Here is a 17082-nt window from a genome sequence, read left to right as displayed (position 1 = left end):
GTTCTGTGTGTTTGTTCTAGGTGTGTAATGGCATGGCAGACTGTTCTGACTCCCTGCTGGGGCCCTTAGGGGGGCCCTCTGATGAGCAGGGATGTAGGAGCTGGGCCCCTTGGGGCCCCTGGAGTCCCTGTAGCCTCTCCTGTGGGACAGGCTCCATGAGCAGGCAGAGACTCTGCCCCCTGGGGGACACCCTGGGTCAGTGCAGAGGGGACGACACCCAGAGACAGCAGTGTTTCAGCACGTCATGTCCTGGTGAGAGATGAGCCATATGGTGGTTGTTGTTATCGTCATGATATTAATCAGCGGCAGTAGTATCTTCATCATCATCACTTTTGTCTTCACAATCTGCATCAACATCATCATCATTACATTTTACATTGACATTTTAGTCATTTTTTTGCAGACGCTCTTATCCAGAGCGACTTACAGTAGTGAGTAGCATCTTCCTCATCATCATCATTGTCATTTGAATCTTCATCATTAGATTTGTTATCTTTGTCGACATCATAATCATCATCATCATCACTTGTTATTTCACTTGTTATTGTTATCACAATGTGAACCCTCTTTGCGTGACATACTTGCCTCTTGTCAACAGTGGATGGGCACTGGTTGCCGTGGGTGACGTGGTCTAACTGTTCTAAGGATTGTGGGGGTGTGGAGGTAAGGCAAAGGGGATGCATCCCACCCCAGAATGGGGGCAGAGATTGCACCCAGCTCCCTGGAGAATCTAACCTGGCCACAGAAATCAGTAAGTCCACTAAGACTGAAATATATTTCACAAGATATGGAAGGGCTAATAATTGATGAAGTGCCATGAACTTACATTCTCTTTCTCTATCTCACTCACTCTCTCTCACTCTCTCTCCCCCCCCTCCTCCAGAGCCTTGCCCTCAAGATGGCTGTGCCAACATCACATGTCCTAGTGGCCTGGTGAGACTCAGCTGTGCCCCCTGCCCAGTGTCCTGTGCCCACATCAGCAGTGGCTCTGTCTGTGACCCTACTGTACCATGTTTCTCAGGTCAGAGAACAGTGGAGGAGGATGTGCTCTGTAGTCATATTTTCTTGATCAAATATCCCATTTATTGGCTGCAGATCCCAAGAGAACAGAACGCTGACCGACATAGAGAATAGTTTGCTGACCTACAGTGTGTATAAAGCACTGAGTTTAGCCACACACTTGTTCATGCTGGGGAGTTGTTGTATTTCCAAGCCCTAGCCTTCACTATTCTTCACTTTACTCTCTCCCCCTCTCCCTTCTCTTCCTCTCCCCCTCTCTCTCCTCCTGCCTCTCTCCCTTCCTCTCTCCTGCAGGTTGCTGGTGTCCAGAGGGTCGGGTGATGAACCATGCCCAGCAGTGTGTGTTGCCGGAGGAGTGTGTGTGTGAGGTGGCCGGGGTGCGGTACTGGCCTGGACAGCATGTCAAGAAGGACTGTGAGATCTGTACGTGTGAGAGAGGCAGACCTCAACACTGCCAGCCGAACACCGAATGTACAGGTTAGTCTACACAACACGACACAGTACACCCTCCTGTTAGGTTGTGTTCAGTTGGAAGAAATGGGAGAATAAAACAATGTGATTATGGAAAGTAGTGTACTTATATGGAGAGATGGTACTACTTCCTATTTTAAAAGCACTTTTAGTCCCTACATCTTTTCTCATTTCCTGTCTCTTAAACAAATCAAGTTCATGTTAACATGTTTTACTGTCCATTCAATATTCTGTTGTTAAGATATTTTATCAAGGTTTAAGATGAATGATTAAATAATTATACTCAGAAACTTAACCATAGGGCCTCCCGGGTGGCGCAGTGGTTAAGGGCGCTGTACTGCAGCGCCAGCTGTGCCATCAGAGTCCTGGGTTCGCGCCCAGGCTCTGTCGTAACCGGCCGCGACCGGGAGGTCCGTGGGGCGACGCACAATTGGCCTAGCGTCGCCCGGGTTAGGGAGGGCTTGGTCGGTAGGGGTGTCCTTGTCTCATCGCGCACCAGCGACTCCTGTGGCGGGCTGGGCGCAGTGTACGCTAGCCAAGGTGGCCAGGTGCACGGTGTTGGATTGGATGTGTGCTGTGTTAAAGAAGCAGCGGCTTGGTTGGTTGTGTATCGGAGGACGCATGACTTTCAACCTTCGTCTCTCCCGAGCCCGTATGGGAGTTGTAGCGATGAGACAAGATAGTAGCTACTACAACAATTGGATACCACGAAATTGGGGAGAAAAATGGGTAAAATTCATTAAAAAAAAAATATTAAAAAAAACTTAACCATTAGGGATTAGAGGTTATGTAGCATGAACAAGGAGTCAATTAAAAATAATACACACAGCTCCAACTAGGTTGGAGGGGGGGAAGAGAGGAATGTATGTGTGTGTGTCTAAAGTAAGCAAAGAGGAACATTAACCTATGTTTGAACCGACCCGGCTATAACTCTGTGGAGATAAAATAAGACAGCGAGAGCCCCTCCAGGTTGTCCGTATCTGGGGGGGACTGGAACTGTCTGCTAAGTGGTAATAAACTGTGGTGAGACTTCAGGAGTTAATCCAGATATAGTGTGTCATGTATGTGCGCTAGTGAGGTGGAATGGACTTTAGAAGTAGCTTTGTCCTTGTCGGAGAGTAGGAGGAGCCTTCAAGACGCTATGACGAAATGTGATGTATATAAACCAATGTACATGATATTATGATCAGCGCTCTCGAGAATAAATTCTATTGGCTAATCTTGGTAGACTGGTCTCTGTCCATTTTATGCAAATAAGGATCTTACAAATTCTTAGAAACAGACAGAGTGATTTAAATTGAATTGGTTAAGAATTGTTTAATTCCTTTAACATCTGTAAAGGCTTATGAAAGTAATACAGAGTGTACTTGGAAAAGATGTGTTGTTTGTACTACACTGCTGTATCGCTGACTGTCTGTGTGGGCGGCAGAGAGCCTAGCGGTTGTGTTGGGCCGAAACCCTCATTGCTCTGGATAGGAGAGTCTGCTAAATTACTACAATGTAACGTAGTGTGTGTGTGTGTGTGTGTGTGTGTGTGTGTGTCAGTCCACTGTGGTTGGTCGACGTGGTCAGCTTGGGGGGAGTGTTTAGGACCGTGTGGGGTCCAGAGTGTCCAGTGGTCCTTCCGCAGTCCCAACAACCCTAGTAACCATGGCAATGGGAGAAAGTGCAGAGGCATCTACAGGAAAGCTCGCCGGTAAAAGACACCGTACACATTCAATCACATTCATCATGTTTATACATGATGACAAATACATCTAAATACAATACATTACGTATGAATGTTTGTTTAATACATTGCCTTTCCTGTCAACTTACAGCCATTTCAATAACACTGCAAGTAAAAGTGATACTTAGAAATTGTTAAAGAGTGGAATTGCTTTACACCCATAAATGTATGGAACATCCTGTACTCTGGAGCCTGGCAGAGAGATGGTAAAATGACCCAGTGTATGTGTTTGTGTATGTGTGTGCTTGCATGTGTGCGTGTGTGTGTCTGTCCCCAGCTGTCAGACAGAGCCCTGTGAGGAGTGTGAGTTCCATGGCCAGTCCCATGCAGTTGGGGACCGATGGAAGGCGGGCCAGTGCCAGCTGTGCCACTGTCTGCCCAACCTCACAGTGCAGTGTGCCCCCTACTGCCAACATGCTGCCACTGGCTGCCCCCAGGTCAGGAACACTGAGGTTTACAGTAACTCTGCTCGTGTGTGTGTTTGTATGTGCATCTGTGTGTGCTTGCGTGTGTGTTCGCATGCACACATGTCAGAATACATCATGTTAAAAATGTGTTTTTATACCACTGTGTGACAAGAGGGTTCTTATCTAAAGTAAATGTTCTAGCATGTGTGTTCCCTCAGCCGCCTCAAAAAAAGTCTCTATAGTTCTGTTGACACACGACTCACTAGTTTCCTTTCACGGCCCTGTGTCATAGCAACAATCGAATAATGTATTTTGTCTTGCAGGGTCAGAGTCTGGTTCCAGGGGAAGGTGACAAGTGTTGTTATTGTGAAGGTAACTAGTATCTAGTACATTACTAACCATATGTTCCCCTTTTGTCAATGATTCCAACGCTCGATATCAAGCTGGAAAAAAATATTTTTGACTAAAATGTTAGCTGATATGATAGCTGTTGAAATCTGTATTTGAAATGGAAACCTGAGGTAGGGGTTATATCTGGCTAACCAAACACAGTTAACCTAGACAGAGGATATTAGGTGGTGACAGAATGTCAGTGGGAATGGGATTTTTCAGTGCTGAAGTTCTCCCTATTGTCAGGTGACCATGGCACCATTTCAGTGGCAACGACACCTGCTACTGTGTCAGTCAGTGTCCAACCCTCCACCCCAACAGATGACAGTATACCCTTGGTCCCCACGTATCCCCTTCCACCTGGAGGTCAGTATCGTTGATCTATTTAACCATTTATTTGACTAGGGACTGATACAATGAAAACACTCATTGATTTAACAATAATCAAATGCATTGTCCCACATTTTACCTTGAGCTTTTTGTCATTGCATCTAATTTATGAATAATTTATGAATAATCTGATGTAAAGACCACTGATGAATATTGTTGGAGATCGACCAAAATGTAATGCAAGATTTAATCTGTTGATCGGTGGTATTTGTAGTTTAACAAATATATTTGTAAGTATGCTGCGTTTGTGCTTGTATAGAGGAGTGCTGGTCACCCCTGGGGGTCCAATCTCTCCCTGACTCCAGCTTCAGTGCCTCCTCACACCAGTGGGGTCACCCTCCACGGGCAGGGCGTCTGTACGCACGGGACCCCCATAAGGACCTGCAGGGCTGGAGCCCTGACACAGAGCAGTACAGGAACCTTCCTACAGGGGCCCCCGAGGGCCACAGTGGAGCTGTGCAAGCCCCATATCTCCAGCTGGACCTGCTAAGACCCCACAACATCACTGGTAATGAACCACTTAAACCAAATCAAACCAAAACAAATCAAATCAGGGGGTCATATTGCTTGCAGCCAAAGTATATGGAGGATAGTATGCGTGGCTGTGTACATGCACAAGTTAGTTTTATATGGGTGCTAGTTAATTCATGATATAAAATCGCTATCAATGTTTTCTCTTCTAACATCTCACTCTTTTTGATTCTTTTCTCTTTCTCTACATCCTCACTATTTCTCTCTATCTCTCCCTCTCTATCTCTCCCTCTCTATCTCTCCCTCTCTATCTCTCACCTGTATCTCTCCCTCTCTATCTCTCCCTCTCTATCTCTCCCTCTCTATCTCTCCCTCTCTATCTCTCCCTCTCTATCCCTCCCTCTCTATCCCTCCCTCTCTATCTCTCCCTCTCTATCTCTCCCTCTCTATCTCTCCCTCTCTATCCCTCCCTCTCTATCCCTCCCTCTCTATCTCTCCCTCTCTATCTCTCCCTCTCTATCCCTCCCTCTCTATCTCTCCCTCTCGATCCCTATCCCTCTCTATCTCTCACCTGTATCTCTCCCTCTCTATCCCTCCCTCTCTATCTCTCCCTCTCTATCCCTCCCTCTCTATCTCTCTCTCTCTATCCCTCCCTCTCTATCTCTCCCTCTCTATCTCTCCCTCTCTATCTCTCCCTCTCTATCCCTCCCTCTCTATATCTCCCTCTCTATCCCTCCCTCTCTATCTCTCCCTCTCGATCCCTATCCCTCTCTATCTCTCACCTGTATCTCTCCCTCTCTATCCCTCCCTCTCTATCTCTCCCTCTCTATCCCTCCCTCTCTATCTCTCCCTCTCGATCCCTATCCCTCTCTATCTCTCACCTGTATCTCTCCCTCTCTACCTCTCCCTCTCTATCTCTCCCTCTCTATCCCTCCCTCTTTATCTCTCCCTCTCTATCTCTCCCTCTCTACCTCGCCCTCTCTATCTCTCCCTCTCTATCTCTCCCTCTCTATCTCTCCCTCTCTATCTCTCCCTCTCTGTGTCCATCAGGTGTGCTGACTCAAGGGGGAGGTGTGTTTGACACCTACGTGTCCAGTTTCTACCTGCAGTTCAGTAACGATGGCAGACAGTGGTACACCTACCAGCAGCTGATTGCTGATGCCCGCCCCAGAGCCAAGGTGCCCACTACCCATCAACCCTAGCACCACCTACTTTCCAAATTCTATTCTAGCATGCCCACTTAATTTTAGGAAGTATGCTAGTGTACATATTGGAACATAGAAAAACTCTAATTTGCTGTTGAATTTCACTGCAATCCATTTTCTTTCCAATCATCCAATTTAGGTCGTTATTGTAAAAGAGAATGTGTTTTCAATTACTTTCCTGGTTAAATAAAGGCACACAAAAAATCCAATCAACTTCAATGTTGATGCCCCAGGTGTTCTTGGGTAACCGTGACGACCGGCGTGTGTCCTACACCAGGCTGGACAGGATGGTGTTGGCTCAGTTTGTGCGTGTGTTGCCTCACGACTTCCAGAACGGCATCTACCTCCGCTTGGAACTCATGGGCTGTGAAAATGGTGTGTTGGACAAAGTATTTACAGTTGTGTGTATGCATTGGTTTGAAAAGTTGCTACATTTTCTATATTTGATAAACAAATTATAATCTACCATACAGCAGCAAAACAATAAGAATAAATGCTGTAGACTCAACGTAAGTACAAATGGTTTAAAAACAATAACAGTCTCCTCCTCCTCTCCATAGGTTCCCGCAGGCTATCCACCCCCTCTCCTCTCTCTCCTCTCTCTCCGGTCACCCTGGCCCGGCCCTGCAGAGATAGAGAGTTCCAGTGTGGTAACGGGCGCTGTGTCCCCACAGGGCCCAAGGGGGTTGTATGTGATGGGGTCAATGACTGTGGGGACGGATCTGACGAGCTGCGCTGTGGTCAGTTCCCATATTTACCCAGCATGACTTGGCTAGATGATCTCTCTCATTGATTCATAGTAGTGATATGGCGATAGTAGTGATATGGCGAGAGTAGTGATATGGGGATAGTAGTGAAATGGTGATAGTAGTGAAATGGTGATCGTAGTGAAATGGTGATCGTAGTGATATGGGGATAGTAGTGAAATGGTGATAGTAGGGGTATGGTGATAGTAGTGACATAGTGATAGTAGTGATATGGTGATAGTAGTGAAATGGTGATCGTAGTGACATGGTGATAGTAGTGATATGGGGATAGTGTGAAATGGTGATCGTAGTGATATGGTGATAGTAGTGACATAATAATAGTAGTGATATGGTGATAGTAGTGACATAGTGATAGTAGTGATATGGGGATAGTAGTGAAATGGTGATAGTAGTGGTATGGTGATAGTAGTGATATGGGGATAGTAGTGATATGGGGATAGTAGTGATATGGTGATAGTAGTGAAATGGTGATAGTAGTGATATGGGGATAGTAGTGATATGGTGATAGTAGTGATATGGTGATAGTAGTGATATGGGGATAGTAGTGATATGGTGATAGTAGTGATATGGTGATAGTAGTGACATAGTGATAGTAGTGATATGGTGATAGTAGTGAAATGGTGTTAGTAGTGCTATTGTGATAGTAGTGATATGGGGATAGTAGTGATATGGGGATAGTAGTGAAATGGTGATAGTAGTGAAATGGTGATAGTAGTGATATGGTGATAGTAGTGAAATGGTGTTAGTAGTGATATTGTGATAGTAGTGATATGGGGATAGTAGCGAAATGGTGATAGTAGTGATATGGTGATAGTAGTGACAGTGATAGTAGTGATATGGTGATAGTAGTGATATGGGGATAGTAGTGAAATGGTGATAGTAGTGATATGGTGATAGTAGTGATATGGGGATAGTAGTGATATGGTGATAGTAGTGATATGGGGGTTAGTAGTGAAATGGTGATAGTAGTGATATTGTGATAGTTGTGACATAGTGATAGTAGTGATATGGTGATAGTAATGACACGCATTAATCATAGTTATCAGATAGTTAGACACACTGTCACAACGCCTGGAGTGGTGGGTGCGGAGTCAAACGCAGAGAGCAGAGGATACTAGGAAAACCAGACTTTATTTTGGTTTCCAAATGCTAACGCCCAAAACAACAGGCGAAAATTATCACAAAATGTCCAATCCAACACAGGGCACAAACGGAAAGGAACACTACACGCACAACCTGACTAGCAGAAAACAAGCCCGCACAAAAACAGGCGGGCCTTACAGGCTTAAATAGTACTGAATCAAAAAACAAAATAAGAGACAGGTGCAACCAATAAGACAAAACAAACAGAAAAGGAAAAGGGGATCGGTGGCAGCTAGTAGACCGGCGACGACGACCGCCGAGCGCCGCCCGAACAGGCAGGGGAGCCACCTTCGGTGGAAGTCGTGACACAGACATTGTACATGAAGAAAGGCACAGTATGCTGAGAAGCATAACCAAATCCATTGCTTTCATGCATTTCACTTTTTTACAGGTACTCAGCCCTCCCCTACACCTACAAGCCCACGGGGCTGTCCCAGAGGTCAGTACTCCTGTCCGCCACCTGGGGGCTGTATTGATGCAGCCCTGCGCTGTGACGGAATCCCACACTGTCCCAATGGAGAGGACGAGATAGGATGCTACCCTCACGATCAAACCACCCAGGCAGAGAGGCCTAACAGTCCCACACCAGCTCCTCTAAGGACCCCTAGTATGGCCGCTGTCACTCTGCATAAGACTACCCCTACACCAACAGTAGGTCAAGGCACTCCTGATAACTCCTGTGTATTCATGTTTTCTGAGGTTGTGTGTCTTCTGTTTTTCAAGTTACAATAACCTTTTGTTTTTTCTAAACCCCACAGGCAGGTGACCCTGGGTATAGAGGTCAGTTGGACATGGATGCATGAAGTTGTTCAGAATAGTGCCATTGTTGAATTTAGCTTATATTAAATTGTTATTTAAAGGGATACATTTTTGACTAGAAATGAAAATGATAGATTGTGGCTTGAGGTACTGAAGTATGTGAATTGGAATGCATGCAGGCATCTGTTCCTCTGCACTGGGATTGGAGGACGGGAAGATTCGCTATGGTCAGCTGACTTCATCCACCCACCGTGAGAACAACCCTGCGGATGCCGGGCGCCTCAACATTGTGCCTAACGTGTGAGCTCTCAAAACCGATCATGTATCAACAATGACATATTTTCTTGTTCTTCAAATATTTTGTTATCGACAAATATTCTCATTATCATGTCTTACGTTGGTCTCATCATCTCATAGTCTGATCATGGAGGTTATTGACTTCTTAATTACATATTGACCTATTGTCTCATTCATTTGTCTCATGCCAGTCTGATCATGGAGCCTGGATGGAGCCCCCTGCCAGGCGACCTTCAGCCCTACCTCCAGGTGGACCTCCTAGAGCCCACCTGGGTGTCTGGCGTGGTGACCCAGGGCACTGAGAGGATGTGGGGCTACCTTTCCAAGTACCGCCTGGCCTTCGCCCTGGTCCAGAGCCACTTCACTGACTACACCGAGACTGGAGAGAGGGGCAGTCCTGCCAAGGTAGTAATGATTATGACCATAATACACTTTATTTGTAAAGTACTTTTTACATCTCAGGTAGGTACAAACCTCTGGAATGACAGAGCAGTACAATTATGTTTTTCTTCTTCAAAATCAATGAGCTTCAGTAAGATGGGAAAAACAGAAAATGGTATAAAATCAGTGCTTTTGTATTGTAACCTATGTGATCTTGTTATGATGAGAAATTGATATATTTACAATAGGTCAAATTTATGATCATAATCTTTTTTTACAAATTATACGTGTGATATTAGCTCCAACTGTACTGTAGTATCAGTTTACTGTTCCACTGTTACAGACAGAGGTGGTATCAGTTCTGACTATGCTTTTCCACTACTACAGAGAAGATGTCACAGCACACAGGACAGGAGAGATCCTCCTCTGGGAGAGACGATCTAGAGGCCATTTTGTCTCCTCTGGAATAGCCCTTGACCAGATATATTTACTTCACTTAGAATGAAGAGTGAAGTCAACAGCGTTACTTAGAAAGTCTCCCCTACCATACACTCTTCTGTTATCCTCTTCAGACTTTCTATTTATAACACGTATATTATTCAACAGCACTGAAAGTTTCTTTTCCACACCAAATGAGGGATCCAGGGAGAATTGCTGCTGTTGTTCTGGATTTCCTCATTCAGGACAGTTTCATTTCTGGATTTGTCTTTGGTTGTTCTGTGGCGGTTGGCATTCCAGCTAATGTACAGTACCGCCACATTTTACCAGATGCTCTCATCCAGAGTGACTTACAGTTAGTGCATTCATCTCAAGATAGTAGCTATTCCTCAAAAAAGTAGCTATTAGTTCACGGGAGGGGGGTCATTGTCCATCAAGTGGACTGGAATGTGGAGACAGAAAGATAGAGAAACAAAGATGTGTGTGTGTGTGTGTGTGTGTGTGTGTGTGGAAGACCAGAAGTCCCCACAAGAATAATAAACAAGCAAACGGGGACATTTTGTTAGTCCCCACGAGGTCAAATGCTATTTCTTAAGGTTAAGGTTAGAATTAGTGTTAGGGTTTGAATTACGTTAAGGGTTAGGGTTAGGAGCTAGGGTTAGGTTTAAGGTTAGAGTTAAGGTTAGGTTTTTGGGTTAGGGTTAAGGTTAAGGTTACGGTTAGGGTTAGGGTAAGAGTACGGGTTAGGGCTAGGGTTAGGGTTAGGGGTTAGGGAAAATAAGATTTTGAATGGGACTGAATTGTGTGTCCCCACAAATTTAGCTGTACAAGACTGTGTGTGTGTTTGATGAAAATAACACGTTTTTATTTATTTGCCTTTATTTAACCAGTTAAGTCATTGAGAACACATTCTCTTTTACAATAATGACCTGAAAGTCAGGAGAGAACTCCAAGGTGAAGCTTGTATAATTTACTTGAACCAATTGGTTTAAAAGCAAAACCTTTTGCCCAACACCTTCTCCTTGTCTGTGTACAAGGTGTTTGAGGTGCGGATGGTGGGCAGGACCCCGGTGACGCGTTGGCTTGGGAGGCTGGTCCGAGCTCGCTACCTCCGCATCATCCCAGTAGAGTTCCGACACACTTTCTATCTCCGTGCAGAGATCCTAGGCTGCAAAGGGGGTAAGAGCTCTGAGATCAGTCGGTGCTTTAAAACTTGCCTGTTGAGCTCAAACTAGATGCTCTGTCCATTATAGAGTACACCGCACTTATCACACGTGCATATTATTTTCTCCATCGCCATCTGTCAGTCTAACGTAAGAATTCACCCTATATGACAGAGGAATTGGTGACCCCTAGCAGCGCCACGACTCCCCGTGGTGGTGGTGTGGTGACAGTGAAGCACTGCTACCCTGGCCAGTTTGCCTGCCACAGTGGGGAGTGTGTTCCTGTGTCTGCGCTGTGTGACGGCCGACTGGACTGCGAAGACCACTCTGACGAGATCAACTGTGGTGAGTAGGGGGTCATCCATGTGTTTTGAATACGGAACCATGCAATATACACGTGTTACTGAGAGGATGACATTCCATTTTCCAATGTAAACATTGCAACATTGGCACTCATATCTGTACTGTTGCAATCTTTCAACTGATTACACCACCACTTCAATTTCTCAAGTATATCTGGAACTGATATGAAGTCAAATGCACGAATGAACCACTCTCTCGACACTTCAGGCACAGTGCCCACAAGGGGTCAACCCGGGGTACACACCAAGGAGCCCCAGGATGGCCGCCCTGGCATTGCCACCACGGGTACCCCGGGTCTCAGTCCTGACAGCTCTGGGGGAACAGGGTACCCAGGGGTTCATGGGTTCACCACCCCCAGGCCAGGTCAGTGGACATCCAGGTCCACAGGGTACCCAGGGATTGGGACCAGCACCCTCCACCCCGGAATACCTGGACTGCAGTCTACAACAGGTGAGATTCTTAAAGAACACTGTTACGAGTGGCCTGTCTTTTATCTTGTTATCAAAGAGTGTGTGTGTGTTTGTGTGTTTGTGTGTGTGTGTGTGTGTGTGTGTGTGTGTGTGTGTGTGTGTGTGTGTGTGTGTGTGTGTGTGTGTGTGTGTGTACACTACATGTAATGGGGTCCTTGACATGATCTCTGACATGGATGATCTGCTATTTGAACCAGCGTTCTCAGTTGACCCATAAAAGCCCAGGTATTTATGAGTCCGGAGCACAGGTTCTTCAGTCCTGATAAAGGAGATATCACTGTACGACGCTAACTAGCCATCTAACTACATGTTAAGGTGCTCGTTGGTTTGTTTATCTCCAGCTCTCTGGGTTACCACGACCGCCCATGACGGAGGCCTACCCAGAGTCCTGTGTGTGGAGGGCCAGTTCTCCTGCAGGCTGTTTGGCTGTGTGGATGCTGCGGTGGTGTGTGATGGTCACCAGGACTGTCTGGATGGCTCTGACGAAGACCATTGTGGTACAGTACATGTCACCAGAGTCTGGTTCAATTTCTCCCCCTTCTCCTCTCCTCCTCTTCCTCCTTCTCCTCCTCCACCTCCTCCTCCTCCTCCTCCTCCTCATCATTATCATCACCATCATCACCATCATCATCTTCTTCATAATCATCACTGACAGATTACATGAGTTGACCTGAAAATGCCACAGTATTAACTATTACCATTACCTTGCCTATAGTGACAGACATACTGTAGGTGGGTGTTGTATCACCTATTGCTTGCTGTAATAGTCCCGCTCATATTCCTGCTCTTCCTCAGGTACTACACCAAGGCCAACAGTAATGACACGGCGCCCCCTAGTGCCCAGCCCATGCTCCCCCAAGCAGTTCTCATGTGGCAGCGGGGAGTGTGTGCACCTTGACAAGAAGTGTGACCTGCACAGGGACTGTGCTGACGGATCAGACGAGCGAGACTGTGGTACGGCAAGCCAGGAGGGTCAAAACTGGGGGGCTGATTTACATTTCAGTATGATTTACAGTAGATTGCATTGCATACACTACCATGTAAAGTACATGGAGTCCTTACAAAAAAACTGCTGCATTGCATCCATAAAGGGCAAGGTAATATTATCTGTCCTTGTCCAGGATCATTGTCCAGTAATGTTCATTAAGGAATCATTAAACATTATTATTGATGGTGTCTGTCTGTTCCCTAGTAAACTGTATCATGTCAGCATGGACGGGCTGGAGCCAGTGCAGTGTGACATGTGGCCTGGGTTCCCTGTTCCGCCAGAGGGAGGTCCTGAGAGAGGCGCTAGCCGGGGGAACGTGTGGGGGCGCCCAGTTTGACAGCCGAGCATGCTTCCCTAAGGCGTGTCTCGGTGAGGGGGCACCCCGAGATCTGACCCTCTTTTGACTGTTTTTGTCTGTGCCTTGCTCTCTTTTGACTGTTTTCGTCTGTGCCTTCCTCTATTATGACTGTTTTCGTCTGTGCCTTCCTCTATTTTGACTGTTTTCATCTGTGACTTCCTCTATTATGACTGTTTTCGTCTATGCCTTCCTCTATTTTGACTGTTTTCATCTGTGCCTTCCTCTATTTTGACTGTTTTCGGCTGTGCCTTCCTCAATTTTGACTGTTTTCATCTGTGACTTCCTCTATTATGACTGTTTTCGTCTATGCCTTCCTCTATTTTGACTGTTTTCATCTGTGCCTTCCTCTATTTTGACTGTTTTCATCTGTGCCTTCCTCTATTTTGACTGTTTTCATCTGTGCCTTCCTCTATTTTGACTGTTTTCGTCTGTGCCTTCCCCTATTTTGACTGTTTTCATCTGTGCCTTCCCCTATTTTGACTGTTTTCATCTTTGCCTTCCTCTATTTCGACTGTTTTCATCTGTGCCTTCCTCTATTTTGACTGTTTTCATCTGTGCCTTCCTCTATTTTGACTGTTTTCATCTGTGCCTTCCTCTATTTTGACTGTTTTCATCTGTGCCTTCCTCTATTTTGACTGTTTTCATCTGTGCCTTCCTCTATTTCGACTGCCTCTTCTCAAGATCTGTGTCAGTTGTTGTTTTCTTTTTCTCTCTTCTTGTCTCCCTACTCATTATTTCCCAGTCTCTCGTTGCACTCTCATTTGGTTTACACTAATGTGCTCTACCAAGCCCTGCTCATTCAAAGTTCCTCTGCTTCCTCCTTCTCTCCCACCTCCCCCATCCCTGCATCTCTCGTCTCTCTCTCGCAGTGGACGGTCAGTGGTCAGAGTGGACGGGCTGGTCCCTGTGTGACACGCAGTGCGGGGGAGGGCTGAGGGGGAGGAACCGGACCTGTTCCAATCCTCCCCCTAAGAACAGGGGGCGTGACTGTGAGGGGATGAGACTGCAGACCCAGAGCTGTAACAGCCAGCCCTGTGGCCCCAACACAGACTCACAGACAGGTGAGCTGCAAATAAATAGGTTATGTTATCGACTGTCCCCATAGGAGAACCCTTTTTGGTTCCAGATAGAACTCTTTTGGGTCCCATGTACTGTAGAACACTCTGTGGGAAATGGGTTCGACCTGGAACCAAAAGGGTTCTCCTAAGGGGACAGCCAAATAACCCTTACTGGTTCTAGATAGCACCTTTTTTTCTAAGCGTGTACACGTGATCATGTTGTCTTATGGTTTGATCATGTTGCCTTGGACTATGGTATGTTTGTAACATGCTATTAAAAAAATATTAATTCTGTGGCACACACAACTTTAAACTGTTACTGGTAATAGTCAAGCTCTAATAATGTAAATTGCTTGCTGTCTAGGCTGTACTAAAGGCATGGTGGTAGTAAGAGAGGCTGACTGCCAGTCTGGTAGAGTGGAGCCATGTCCCCCCACCTGTTCACACCTACACTACCCCAACTGCACCTCCCAATGCGTCACAGGTATTAAGTGGTGTATATGAAGTGTCTGTGTGTGTGTGTGTGTGTGTGTGTGTGTGTGTGTGTGTGTGTGTGTGTGTGTGTGTGTGTACACTACATGTAATGGGGTCCTTGAAGCACGAGTGCGCACGCATTCCTGTGTGTGTCTGTCTGTAGTTAACTCTCTTCTGTCTCGCTACCCAGGTTGTCGTTGTCCGGCTGGTTTGTTTCTACAGGATGGCCGCTGTGTGAACGCCAGTCAGTGTGGGTGCCACTGGGAGGGACTGCCACTGCAGCCTGGACAAGTGATCAGCAAGGACAACTGCAGCACATGGTGAGAGGCACACACACACACACACACACACACACACACACACACACACACACACACACACACACACACACCAAGCCTGCCTACATCCCACATCATTCCTTTACAATAATTGTGTTTTGTCATATTGTCATTTCATGCCATGTCATGTTGCTACATGTTCTCCCTCTTCTTCTCTCCCTCTCTACCAGTGTGTGTGAAGATGGACGTGTCTCATGTGACAATTCCAGCTGTGTGGCCAGCTGTGATTGGTCAGCCTGGTCCTCCTGGACATCATGTGACAGCTCCTGTGGGGTTGGACTAGAGCAGCGCTATAGGTAGGTTCACCTCACCAGCATCCCACCAACAGTGACACATATAAACCATTGTGTGGCTCATTATGTGTCTCTGGCTTTCTGTCCCCTGTCCCCTGTCCCCTGTCCTCTGTCATCTGTTCCCTGTCCTCTATCCCCTTTCATCTGTCCCCTGTCCCCTATCCCCATCCCCCATTCTCTGTCCCCATCCCCTGTCCCTTATCCTCTATCCTCTGTCCCCTGTCCCCTGTCCTCTATGCTCTATAATATTTTCCCTATCCTCTGTCACCTGTCTTCTGTCCTCTATCCACCGTCTCCCTGTCCCCTCCCCCAGGTCCCCTGTGAGCCCAGCAGGAGTGGCGAGAGTTGAGCCCTGTCCTGGGGACTCCTCAGAGGCTCGTCAGTGCTTCACCCCCTGTCCCCCTGGTAAGGATGAGGCGGTGTGGGGGAAGTGGACGGCCTGGTCAGAGTGCAGCAAGACCTGTTTCCACCACGTGGACGAGGTGGGGCTGAGAAGGAGGTTCCGCACCTGTAACATACCCACCAACACACACAGCTATACACGCACCAACACACCCAGCTACACCCGCACCAACACACACACCAACTGTGAGGGGGACGCAGAGGATCAGGAGCCCTGTAACACCGTGCACTGCCCAGGTACATCCTCTATACACACACCTTATGTTCTGTCCTTCATCCACCATGTTGCTTTCACCCATTCTGTAGTCGCAGATCTGTGTAGATGAAAGGAAGGATGGAACTTTACACTATTGAGATACACCCCCCTGCTGTCTCCCCCTCCTCCCCAGTGAATGGCGGCTGGTCAGAGTGGTCCCCATGGTCCCTGTGCTCGTCAGAGTGTGACTCGGGGGCTCAGACCAGAGATCGCTTCTGCAGTTCTCCTCCTCCACAGCACGGGGGCAGCACCTGCCCAGGGCCTCACATCCAGACCCGAGACTGCAACTCCCACCCCTGTTCAGGTAACGAACTGGAATCATACACACATTCTGAAATCATACACACATTCTGGAATTCATCATAACAAGGCTTTTACTACTAGTGCACCTAGTTCTACCTGGTCAGGTAAACAGTAACATGTATTCACGCCAAGTTTACTACATATTATCTGTGGGATTTAAAGTGGTCAAATCATTTGACAGATTAAATCGCATCGCATTGGTGTGTGTCCCACTATCTGTGTGGCATATAGGAGTGTGTCCAGAGGGCATGGCCTACATGAGCAAGGAGCAGTGCCAGGCTCACGGTGGTGCGTGCCCACGGGTGTGTATGGACATGACAACACAGGTGGAGTGTGCCACGGAGTGTTACGACGGATGCTACTGTGCCCTGGGACTCTACCTACTCAACAGCACTTGTGTGCCCCTCACCCAGTGCCCATGCTACCACCATGGAGAGATGTACCCAGGAGGAGCTAGTGTGAAACTGGACGACTGCAACAACTGGTACTCCCATCGAAGAATAGAAACATCATGTTATTGAAAAGGAAAGAAATATGAAAAAGTATAGTATAGGACTCTGTCTATGCATCCTTTCCTTTTGTCCTTAGCACCTGCCATAATGGAGAGATGGTGTGTGGAACAGCACCCTGCGCTGGTGAGTGTGGTCCAATGCAGCCTGATCAAATATGCAAATATGTTCACTCAGTGTTCCTCAGTGCGGCCCTGGACGACAGCACCCCAAACAATCAAGAGAGACTGTCAACCTGT

The 17082-nt window shown here is 46.8% G+C and overlaps 1 protein-coding gene across 1 annotated transcript in view; it reads left to right on the top strand.

Annotated features, from left to right (window-relative positions):
- LOC139366823 (SCO-spondin) overlaps positions 1–17082 on the top strand; it is a 77838-nt gene that overhangs the window by 22380 nt on the left and 38376 nt on the right. Inside the window, exons 33-62 of the mRNA XM_071104517.1 lie at positions 21–252; positions 599–751; positions 884–1021; positions 1315–1497; positions 3037–3187; positions 3498–3657; positions 3951–3999; positions 4264–4383; positions 4667–4915; positions 5929–6056; positions 6317–6458; positions 6644–6823; positions 8385–8644; positions 8752–8773; positions 8932–9052; positions 9241–9454; positions 10906–11047; positions 11206–11376; positions 11602–11844; positions 12206–12361; positions 12660–12818; positions 13057–13221; positions 14080–14271; positions 14633–14752; positions 14933–15062; positions 15251–15376; positions 15687–16012; positions 16165–16335; positions 16566–16818; positions 16923–16969. Of these exons, the coding sequence (XP_070960618.1) occupies positions 21–252; positions 599–751; positions 884–1021; positions 1315–1497; positions 3037–3187; positions 3498–3657; positions 3951–3999; positions 4264–4383; positions 4667–4915; positions 5929–6056; positions 6317–6458; positions 6644–6823; positions 8385–8644; positions 8752–8773; positions 8932–9052; positions 9241–9454; positions 10906–11047; positions 11206–11376; positions 11602–11844; positions 12206–12361; positions 12660–12818; positions 13057–13221; positions 14080–14271; positions 14633–14752; positions 14933–15062; positions 15251–15376; positions 15687–16012; positions 16165–16335; positions 16566–16818; positions 16923–16969 (4903 nt within the window). The remainder of the gene's footprint in view (positions 1–20; positions 253–598; positions 752–883; positions 1022–1314; positions 1498–3036; positions 3188–3497; positions 3658–3950; positions 4000–4263; positions 4384–4666; positions 4916–5928; positions 6057–6316; positions 6459–6643; positions 6824–8384; positions 8645–8751; positions 8774–8931; positions 9053–9240; positions 9455–10905; positions 11048–11205; positions 11377–11601; positions 11845–12205; positions 12362–12659; positions 12819–13056; positions 13222–14079; positions 14272–14632; positions 14753–14932; positions 15063–15250; positions 15377–15686; positions 16013–16164; positions 16336–16565; positions 16819–16922; positions 16970–17082) is intronic.

Source organism: Oncorhynchus clarkii, chromosome 15 (genome assembly GCF_045791955.1).
Source record: "Oncorhynchus clarkii lewisi isolate Uvic-CL-2024 chromosome 15, UVic_Ocla_1.0, whole genome shotgun sequence".
NCBI lineage: Eukaryota > Metazoa > Chordata > Actinopteri > Salmoniformes > Salmonidae > Oncorhynchus > Oncorhynchus clarkii.
Note: the sequence above shows the minus strand (reverse complement) of the source record. Positions and strands in the feature narration are given on the sequence as shown.